Consider the following 11,957-nt stretch of genomic DNA (forward strand, 5'->3'; position numbering starts at 1 on the left):
GAGTTAATTCTCTACTGATACCACATTACAGAAACAAGAATCTTGTATATTGAAATTGATAACGCAGAGAGTTTACAAACATAGGATACAAAGACTACAGAGAAAGTTTAACTAAAACAAACAAACTAAACCTAACTAGACTAACATAAAGTAACCAGGGTTAAACTAATAAAGGTGAAAGAGGAAAAAAAGAATTCAAATCCGCAAAGAGAAAACAGAAGAACCTTGTGGCAGCAAACAAAAATCTTCAATGCTTTCAATGGTGCTTTGAGCGACCACAGAAGATGGAAAACGAATGAGGCGCTTCGCTAAAAACCTCTATTTTCTTGCAAAGGTGGAAAACCAATTATGGACTTCACTCAACGCAAAAGCCACATCACACGGTTAAAAAAAATTGAAAACAAAAACTCCTAATTACATCTTAAGTTCCACATCGGAGATAAAAAAAAAAAGGCCAAATTTAAGATGTCACTGTATCATTTTTCTATTATTTATTTGGTAAATGTTAGATCCTCCTATTATTTTAATTCAAATCAATAAATATATAAAATGTATGCGTAATCCAATTGGAATCCTTCAAGTACATCATTGGGATAAAAATTAGATACGATTACTCCAATTAATAAATGATTAAAAACTTGAGAGTGCCTAAATGTATATATGTTCTAATAGTCCTAAAACAAAGCCAACAAATCTTAATTACAAGTAAATCTTTCAGATCATCACTAAAATCAATACACATAAACTCAAACAGAATGCGTTTAATTATCCAAAACAGGAGCCACAAACAGAGAAGAAGAAGAAGAATTGAGATTCTTACAAATTCAATTAAAATTCTCCGCTCTAATTAACCTAAGCGAATCTACTTCCTAGCCTGAACCTTCACAACGGTTTCAAACGCAGGTTTGCTCTTCGCCACAGCGTAGCTTCTACTCCTCGGATACAGATCGGCGGCGAAAGCCACGCCTCCTTCAGACTCCATCGCTTTATCCTCGTCGATCCTCGCCATCCCGACGCTGCTAGACTTCGGCAACACTTTCGAAACGTGGATTCGGTTCGCCAACGTTGTTCTCGCCGACGCAGCTCTCACTAGCTCCGCGTAATCCTCGTCGCTCCTCTCGGACCTCACCGACGTGGCGGCCACGCTGTGGCTCCTGGAGAACCTTCCGGCACCTTCCATGGGATCGCCGTAGTAGCTGACGTGCTGGCCGCAGTTGGTTATGCTCCGCACGTACATGTCCCTCGCTTTCCCCAACGCTCTTATCGGCGATCCAATGATCCTCATCAGCTTGCTCTCACTCTTCGTCATTTTTGGCAACGAACTTCTAACTGTGGCTAATGAAATGTGAAACAAGGAATTTTGGAATATGAGATGAATTGTAATTGTTGCTGAAGAAATAAAATGTTGGAATATGAAGCTAACACAAGTGTGGGTATAGATATTTATAGGCTTACATATCTTTTTATTTCTCTACTTTTAGGTTAATTTTGAAAGTAGTTCCACTTCAAAAATTTATATCAATTTAATCATTATTTTTAGAGTGTAAATTTAATTTTTCTTATCAAATTTTGTTAAATTTATTTGACATTTTAAATGTATTTTATGATAATATTTAAGTTAACATCGAAACGAGAGTGTGTCAAATGAAGTAAACGATTCAAATATTATCATGAAATGTGTTTAATATCAGACAAACTTAACAAAATTTGGTTAAAATAACTAAAATCACATATTTATAAAGATGAATTACTAAATTAATCAATTTTTTTAAAAAATACTAATTCTAAATTTCACTGAAATTTAAGAGAGAAAAAAGATATTTAACCCATATTTATATTATTGTATGAGAAACTGTGAGCAGCAAGTGAGTTGGACCTTTTTGTAGCACACGGGATTACAAAGACTAATGGATTTAATTGAGATAAGAACAGAACCGTTGAACTTATACTATGACTGATACATATACATAGTATTATTATCCTAATCAATTTCTTCACAGTTGAATTCAATGAAAATTAAAATAGAGATAAGTTAGTTTACAAGGGCATTGACAGTTTTCAATTTAACAATAGTTATTGAGACTTACCTCCCTTTTTACATTTATTTCTCTTACAAATGTCTAATTATTTTTATTTTTTTTAAATAATATGTTTAGTTTTATATTTTTTTTTTGTGCAGAAATGTTAATTGTAAATAGCTAAAGAAATATTGACATGTACTAAACTTTGTCGTTAAATCTTTCCATTAACATTTTATTAAAAATAATTTATATTGTTATTATCAGCGCAAAAAATGCAAAACAATAATCTAAAAATTTAAGGAAATATATATATATATATATATATATATATATAAATTATTCAAAACGAAATTTATCTTAAAATATGTTCATATTAGTACAAATGTTTTACTTCCACTAAATAATTTAGTGATGATTTATCTTATAATTTATTTTGTGAAACAAGCAGAATCACATGTATGTCATAATTTATATGTAATTTACTTTCTACATATTAAAATGTTACGTGGATTAAGATCTCCCCGTGACTTATTAATTACATGAGAAAAGGTTAAACTTTTACTTTTATTCCTAGTTGTAACTTGAAGTTGTAACTCACAAGAAAACTTGTTCGAAAAAAAAATTCAAAATTAAAGAAAAAGGTATTATATAAATTTTTCAAATAAGTTTGTAATAGATATATATATATTATTATGAACTTGATATACGTTACATTGACACCTTCAAAAAAACCATCAATAATTTGTTATTGTATGAAATTTTATTAAAAACAAATACAAATATATAGAAAAACTATATCTATTATAAAAAAATATAAATAATTAAATGGTAATAAATATTAAATCTTTATAATAAAAGTTAAATTATTAAATTAACTAATTTTTTAATACAATAATTTTTTTTTCACGGAAAATATGAGAAATAATGCATATGTCAAGAAGTTAGAATTTGATTAAGATCGTGAAGTATTCATATAATTTTGTCGATTACAAAATTATAATATGATGATAGAATTCAAATATATATATCATTAAACACTATATGAAAATAAAATCAATTTCTTTATCGATCCTTAATCAAACTAAGTTTACAAAACTATCCTTTCACAATACTTCAAACTTAATGAATCTAATTATAAATAATTTAAATTTAAACAAAAACTAAAAGAGTATACACGTACTTTTAACTTGTCAATGTTCTGGTAAATAAGAAGAAACAAAAGAAAATATGGTAGGATTTGTAGTCTTTGAGTTCTAGTAAAGTATACTTTATCGATAAAATAATTATTAAATTGTATTAGAAGTAGAGATTAATTTAATTTTATCTTTTGAGGTTTTAAATAGAATGTATGAAAATAATTAATATAATAAATATGAGAATACAGAAAAGAATACAAATAAAATAACAGAGTGAAAATAAGTTATAACAACTTATTATTTTTTTGCGTACATTAAAATTTAATAAATTGTATTATAATTCTCAAGAAATTTAATAAGGAAAATATATCAAAAGAAGCCATCTATTAACAGGTCATAAATAGCATTCATTTAAACTTCTTTATAAAAAAATAATAAATAACAACATTATGTTTCTTTATACAATAATTAATAAATACTACCATTATAATTAATAAATTCTAATGTTATTATACTTTGTGAATATGTATATACAAAAGAAAGTAGAAATGCATCTGGCTGAATGTAATTTAATTGTATAATTGAATGACATTAAATAAAAATATCAGGTTGGCATTGACTTTATAAAAAGTAATATGAATATTTATACTATATAATATCAGTTGTACAGTACATTAACTATATGACAGATAAATTATTTTAAATAAAAAATAACATAAAATAAAATGTAAATGTAAATCATACAAAAAAAATATAAGAAAAAAAATATATTAGTCATCTGACGAGTAAATAAAAATAAAAAAAATAAAGTAGGCATTTTAATATATTTGTAATTTTATAAATATTAATAATAAAATATTTATAATTTTATTACTATTAAATATGAAATGAAATCATGAGAGTACTTGAATACAACCAAACCTACTCATTTGAACACCGGAATGAAATTCTTATTTCCTTTTGTGAATAGTCAAAGAATGAATAATTGAAATATCTTTATTTATTTATATGAATTTTATGATTAATATATTAACAAATTATTATTTTTACATAATTGGCACTATCTATATAATCAGTATTTATACAACTTTTATTTTTTACTTTAATTGTTTATTTATAAATATTATAATATTTTATATAAATTTTAAACTAAATTCACTCTTTTAAGAAAATCTCATATTATATAGATTTTTTTTATAAATTTATTTAAAAAATTTACAAAAAAAAACTACCTTTTTTAAAAATCTTAATTAACAAATAATTTTTTATAAATAATTATTTTATAAAATTATAAAATTCGTAAATATTTTTTACAAAATTTATTATAAAAAATATTTTATATTAAATATTTTGTAAATATATTGACAATAATTTTTTGTAAATTTTTTTATAACAAAATTTATAAGTATTTTTTAAAAAGAATTTAAAATAAAATTGACATAAATATTAATTTTTTTAATAATAATTTTAAACTTTGTTATAAATTCATTTCTGTCGTATAAGTTTATTTATTCGTTTTTCTTAATTTCCTAAAATTGTATGTACGCTAGAAGACATTTCTTAAATCACCAGATATATAAAAAAAAATTACAGTTTTAATATAGCTTGTTAAAAAGAGTTTATTTTGATTTTTTTTTAGCTTATCATCAGTCAAATCGAACTGTTTTTAGAATGGACAAGAAATCTATGGAGAAGGCACAAATGGAAGTGATATGCACATGCTAGCATAATTGAAGCAGGAAAGTCAAAAACAAAATATTTGATAAGTTTAAAATGAAAATTAAATTATTTTATAAAGATTAAAATTTATTAAGCAAATATTATTAGAGAAATATCAAGATAAAAGTTTGTTCATTTTAAAACATTAAAAACATATTTAAATTTGTGGAAATTAATTTTGATAGAAGATTGTGATTCCTTTCCCTAATATAGAAAAATATAATCCGCCATTTTAAGATAGATTATATAAGAGAGGACAAAATTAAAATATATTTAAAACTAACAATATGAATAAAATATATTATTATACAATTTGGAAACATCTATCAATTTAACAACGAATATTAATTTCACGAGACACACATGCCCCTTGTCGTGATTGAAAAAAGAAGAATACTGAAAGAGAAAACATTAGCTTAATAAACAAAGCCGTACCGCGTTATCATTCTCCTGTTTGGGGTTCCATTTGCCAATATATCACCTTTTACAAAAACAAAATATTTATTAGTCTATATTTTCCAAACTCTTTCCATTGTTTTATAATAAATTCAAAGAACAGGTGAAGAACAAGTTTCCCTTTTAATCATGCTCTTAGTGATCTTCTTAGGGATAACTTTTCTCTTCTTGAGAAGGATCATGGACTCCTCATATACATTAATTATTTGTAAATGAGTTCAAAACCATTGTAAATCTAACATATATGACTATAACTTTCATGAATACTGCAAAGTCTAATTTGATGAACATTAAATGAGATTTGTTTTTTAAATCTCATTTGTTTTTGAACTAATTTTGAACAAATTTTTTATTCACTAAACTACTCCTACTTCTACTTCTTCCAGGAGTGGTAATGACAACCGGCTCGACCCATTTAGATCTGCATTACAAATGTGGACTGGACTGGCTCATCCTGCATTAAAAATGTGGCTTAAAAATTTGGTTTGTCCCACATAAGTTCTAGCCCATGGGCCTGTAAGCTGACATTTTTTTTTAATTCTTATGATAAAACTCTCAATATTCAATCAATTTGGAAACTTTAACAAGCTCACAAAATTAAGCAAAAATTTTGGAAAGTTGAAAGATAAATTGATAATTCAACATTTTCATCATATTCATATTCGTACTTTGACACACACGATGCATTCTTCAAATTTTATAATACATTCAAAAATACATAGCACTTGTGTTTTCCACTTATGCAGGAATTTAGAACATTCATGCAAAATTTCAAGATAAAAGTAATCAATATATACAAGTGCAAGTTTTGTTATACGGAACGAGGGCTAGCCCACACTAACTGTGGATTATGCAAACCAAAATTTTGCAGACCAACGAACTCTATATCTCAATCCATCCCACATTTTTTTGACGAGTCTTTAAATATATCTGCGAGACCAAATCCACATTATTATTCCTACCACTACTATTATTAGTAGTACCACCACCACCACCACCTTCATTATGATTACTACTACTACCACTACGGTCAGTATTAGTGATCCAACCAAAACATGTTAGAAGTATTAGTATTAGAAATGTTGGATTGTGAAATGATTGCTATCATATTTTTATTTTCTACTAATAATTCATTCAAAGTTCAAACTAAAAAGAAAAGTCTTTTATCATTTACTTTATTGTTATTATCATTCAACTTATGTAAATTCACTTAAAAAAAAAATCTGTATACAACTTAAGTGATGATTTTTTTTCTAGTAAATTAAAATCACTCAAAATTAGGAATGTAAAAGTGAGTTTGATTCGTAAGAGCATGTGAGGTTGGTGTTTCAATCTGTTAATCCATTTTAGTCCGTCAAATTGACCCGTCCATGGCTTGCTGGATATTTTAATTTTTCTTTAATTCTTTTAATTTTTAATTTAAAATAATTAAAAAAAATTAATTTTTTTATATTATATTTTTGTATAAATTTAAATATTAAATACTATTATTTAAATCATTGACACTTACAACTTAAGTTCCAATTATTAGTTATAATAAAGTAATTTAATCTGTAAATATAATAATTATTAATTGATCGATTAAAATTCTAAAAGTTATTTTTATGATTGAATATGCTCTAAATATTTAATAATAAATGTATATATATAAACAAATTTTATAAATAAAAATTTATAAAATTATATAAAAAAGTGGCCGGTGCGACTTTTCCTATAACAGGATGGATTGAAGTTTTTGGTTCATTTTTAATTATGGGTCAGCTTAGATCAACCTATTTTTGGCTGATCAAGAACGGATTGGATCAGGATGGATCGGACTGAGTGGTTTTGACACCCTTCTTACTCAAAACAAATTTTCTCTCTCAAACTAGGATCTCTGATTAAGACTAATCAATTTCTTGTACCATTAAAAGAAATAATTTGTGATATAAAAAAAAAAGTAAGAATACTTTATAAATAATTAATTATTACTCTTAATTCACAAAAGAGATTTTAATAGTACAATGGTGAGAAAAATGAAGAGTTTAGTTACAGTTGTAAGGTCATTTTCACAAAGTGGAGGGAAATAATTGTTTATTAAGCCACTGATCAGGAGGCGCCCCTAGTATTTAAAGAGAGTGCAAATGAAAAATTACATTTCTACCATCTTCTACACCCTTCTATTTGAGTCCAGATTTTTTACTGGTTCTTTTATTTTTTGATGTTGTCTTTTGTTGAACATTAAAAATACACTGTGTTGATATTTTAAATATTTTTTAATATATTTTAAAATATTAAAATTAGTAGTAATCAGTATATTATAAAAACACAATAAAAAAATAATACAACAAAATCCAACAGAGAATTTAAATTCCTTCTGCTTCCATCACCATTCCATTCACAAGAAAGAAAGAAGACGCATCTGTGCTTTTCATAGGCTAAACAAAACAACAACATCCAGAAGAAAATAAAAACAACGGAGGCTTTATGTTCCAGAAGAAATTAAATGTTTCTCACATTGGCAACTCAAAAATATAATATAAAATAAAAGTGGTTGAATTATGATTGACCTTCTTCTCTCACTTTCCTTCTCACAACTCAAATCACCGACAAATATGCCGAACATTGTACAACTCAATCTACTGCAACAACTTATCATCAATTTTATATATTTTTTTACAAATTATAGTCACAGTATTTTTTAATTATAAGATTAAATATATTTTTTAATTATAAAATTAAATATATTTCTTTCTTCAATTTTTAGTAAAAATCTAAAATAGTTCTTTTTAGAAATTTTGAACCAATTTAGTCAATTATTTTTATAAATTAGTGAATATAATTTTTTAAATCAATTTTTTTAAAGTTCATTTGACATTTCAAATATATTTTTCAACTAATATTGAAGCAGAAATGTGTCAAACGGTGTCAACAAACTAAAATATTATAATAAAATACGTTTAAAACGTTAAATAAATTTAATAAAATTTGGTTAAAAACAATAAATTCACATATTTATACAATAAAGAGAGTAAATTAGTTTAAAATTTTTAGAAAAGACTAATTCTAATTTTTATTAGAAATGGAAGTATGTAAATATATTTTTCTCCTTAATAATATTAAGGAGACATGATACTCGGAAGTACAAAATTTAGTTTTTAAATTATAAATTTAGTGTCTCTATGTTATCTGTAAAAGCTTACCATTACAATTGATTAGAAAATTTTGATCCGAACATGAACTCATATGAATAAAAAAAGCAACTTTTAGTTTTGGTGTAATAAAGTGATTTGTGGAGTGAATCCGTCACTCTCACTCTTCCTGCACAGAGACAAACACCACGTGAAAGTCAAAATGGAAGATTCAAAATGAAGCATTGTGGATTTAAATTCAACCTTTTTGTTTTAATATGCAAAAAACTGTGACAAGTCATGTCCATGTAGGAGAAATACAATTCAACAACGATGTCGTGTTTTACGGAAGAACATATTGCTATTATACACATCATCCCTAATCTATTTTATTCTCACCTTTCTAGAAACATAAATTAGAGGAAAATAGTATTAAGATATTTTTTAATATCTAAATACAAATTCAATATTCCTTTTCAATGTAATAGATTATGTTTAAATTCTTGTATTGAGATATTTTTTAACACAAAATCAACTTTTGTCTGATTAAAATATATTTATTTTTATTCAAATTGGTAATAAGTTCTGTCATAATCTAACATGTTAGCAATAGTTTTTTCTTCTTCTAATTCACTTAACTATATATGTTTTTTAAAATATTTGGAATAAAAGGATGTCTTTGTTTTTAATATAGATTTCATCAAACTTTGAAACATATTGAAAACATCTAGGTAGAAGAATATTATGTATACATAGTAGATCATTAACAATTAACTTCTAGTTGGACATGAGTAGATTAAAGCATTATCATCTATGTACAAATCATCTCTATTTACTTTTGACTTAATTATCATTTGGATTTCTACCTGAAACATAGTCTAATAAAACTATTTTTTTTTTGTTTAATACCTTAAACATGTTCTATTACTTGTTAATATCAAAACTAAAAGTTGGTCACCACTTTTAGTCTAGTATAAATTCCTAGGACACGATTCACTTTTACTAGTTAGGTTCAAAATCCTTTATATATGTATTTTTAATGATACCAAACATTTTATATTGTTTTTTTTAAATAATTTAAATGATATTTACTTGTTATTAATGTTATGGAAGATATATATATATATATATATATATATATATATTTATTTATTTATTTATTTATTTGGGTTTTAGTTAACACCCTAATGAAGATTAAGCATAACATTGAATAAAGTTTACTTGCATATGATGTTACATGCTAATATTTTTCAAGAGGAAACTTAATTGGTATTTTGGTCAAGAAAAGTTCTTATTTGAATATTTCATACCGTTAAGAAAAGGTGTTCAACGCTTTCAATTAAATTTTCAAAACCTTCTCTCCACGTATCAAACACACATCGTAAGAGCAAATATTTTTTTTTTTTAACAATTTCCTCACTTTAAAGATGCTCAATTAAAATAAACATGATTAACATCGGTTCAAAATTAGATTGAGTCCAAGTAACTATATTAGTAAGTAATGTTTAATAAAAAAAATGGGTATTGGAATTCAAAGCATAGATTTTGCTTCAATTTTCAAACCGTTAAATTGAGAATTGTCAAGTCCTGAGTATAAGGAACTGTGACGAGAATGTGTCCAGTGTTGTTGCGTTTCAACTTTGAATAATTGATATATACCTTTGGTTAAATAAATATTAAACATCACTCAAGCTAAGAAAATAGTTAAAAGTCACTTCATAAGCAATATTACAAAGTCGCAAAGAATAATATAATATTTTAGAGGATCAACGTATCTTTTGCTTATTATTATTTTTTAGAATATAGATTTTTTTTTTCAAGTGTGAGCCAGGTTAATCATGTTTAAGAAGAAAATAATAATCTAGGAAATTTTAGTTTAAATATAGGAAAATTGAAACTAATTTTGTCGTATTTAGTGATATTATTCTTAAAATGATTTATTTTTCAATTGATGTTTTATACTCAACATCAGATGTAGTGTTTTAAAATTATTTTCCAGTGATTAATATCATTAAAAAAACTTTTTTATATTTTTTATAAAGATCAAAACCTAAAACAACAGAATTATAAAGATCTGTTTATATATGTTGTGGAGCGAACAATGGATTAAAACTGGCCATAGGTTGGATAAAAGTCAGCCCAATTAAGAGATAGGCCCGATAATATGTTACGAAGATGTTGTACATTTTCTCTCCGGCCGCTATTTCCTGCACTCATTTTTACTTTCTGCACCCCCAAATTTATTAAAATCCCATTTTACTCATATGAGTTTATAATATAATATCACTTTCTTCACTTCGCCTTCTTCCTTATACGCCTCAACCCCTGAACTTTTCTTCATCTTTTTAAAGCTTTGTAAGAGACAAACAAGGATCTTCACTAACTAAACAAAAGTATGAGTTTTGTTTTTGTTTTACTGTGTCATAGCTGTTAGGTTGGGTGCATGTTAATTTAGGATTTGTGTAATTTCGAGGTTGATGAATCCATAATATATTTCCGGAAAAGATATTTCATTGTGAATAATTCGAAACACATTTGATAGAAAATGCATTTTTGAATTTGAAAAAATATTTCAAATTATACTTCTGAAACATATTTTTATTTCGAAGTGTTCAATCCAAAATAATCTTCTAGGTCCGAAAATATATTTTAGATTACTCAACCCCCCAAAAAAAATTTACATGTTGCAAAATGTCCGGTCAGAGAAAATTGTAGTGACCTTTAATATTATTAACTCCATGGTTTTGATCACATACCACTTTCGACCATGAATGTCCCATTGAGCAACGTAACAACAACGTTGTCATGGACATGGCTCAACACTTTCTTCCCCAACAGCGTCAAGTTTCCATATGTAACAGATATCCCTGCCCCCACACAGTCATCTTTCTACTCTTCATGAATCGATAAAAAACACACACACAAACTCGAAATGGTTTGATTCAAATCAACGGGAGTGCAATAATTGTTGCATATGGAAAGCATGGGCATGGAAAAGTGGTGGCGTGACCTTGTGCTGTGTGATCTGAATGATGGAGAAGAGGAATTGTTGAAGCTTCAAAGTGGAGTGTGGGAAGGAAAACGGGGGGTTTTGGTTGTTATTATTATGGCCCTTTCATCTTGGCCTATGTGTGCATGTTTGCGACACTAGTGTAAGAGGATGATTTAACTTCGCGGTTTTAATTTCAGAAGAAAAAAGAATCGAAGCCTTTCAAAAAATATTGACAATTTAAAAATTATATGTACAATTATAGTCTTCAATTATCAAAAAATTGAAGCATATATTAGCCTTTGGTCGGTTTTTTTTGTATTTCAGGGTTCATTTGAATTTAAATTTGTAAAAATAGGTTCGTTGATTTTTTTTTTTTTGTAAAATAGGATCAACTCGTCATGGTGAAGGATGACATTAAAGGTGAAGTCGTCCTCCACCATGCCGGTTTCTTTTTCTTTTTTCCAAAAAGCAAAACCGTATTGTGGGAAGCCGGTTTCTATCATTGTGCATGACGATTTCACTT

At 26.3% G+C, this 11,957-nt stretch overlaps 1 protein-coding gene across 1 annotated transcript; it reads right to left on the bottom strand.

Moving 5' to 3' along the window:
* Positions 1–695: 695 nt before the first annotated feature.
* LOC114193795 (uncharacterized) lies at positions 696–1,420 on the bottom strand. Its single transcript, XM_028083735.2, has one exon. It carries the CDS (start codon positions 1,307–1,309, stop codon positions 863–865), a length of 447 nt encoding a protein of 148 aa, XP_027939536.1. The 5' UTR covers positions 1,310–1,420; the 3' UTR covers positions 696–862.
* Between the last annotated feature and the right edge of the window lie 10,537 nt (positions 1,421–11,957).

The sequence above is a fragment of the Vigna unguiculata genome, chromosome 8 (genome assembly GCF_037176805.1).
Source record: "Vigna unguiculata cultivar grain cowpea cultivar isolate G323 ecotype 2 chromosome 8, ASM3717680v1, whole genome shotgun sequence".
Classification (NCBI taxonomy): Eukaryota; Viridiplantae; Streptophyta; class Magnoliopsida; order Fabales; family Fabaceae; genus Vigna; species Vigna unguiculata.

What these genes read in the sequence shown, in the direction of transcription:
- LOC114193795 (XM_028083735.2), bottom strand. Translation starts at nt 1,309, where the DNA reads ATGACGAAGAGTGAGAGCAAGCTGATGAGGATCATTGGATCGCCGATA.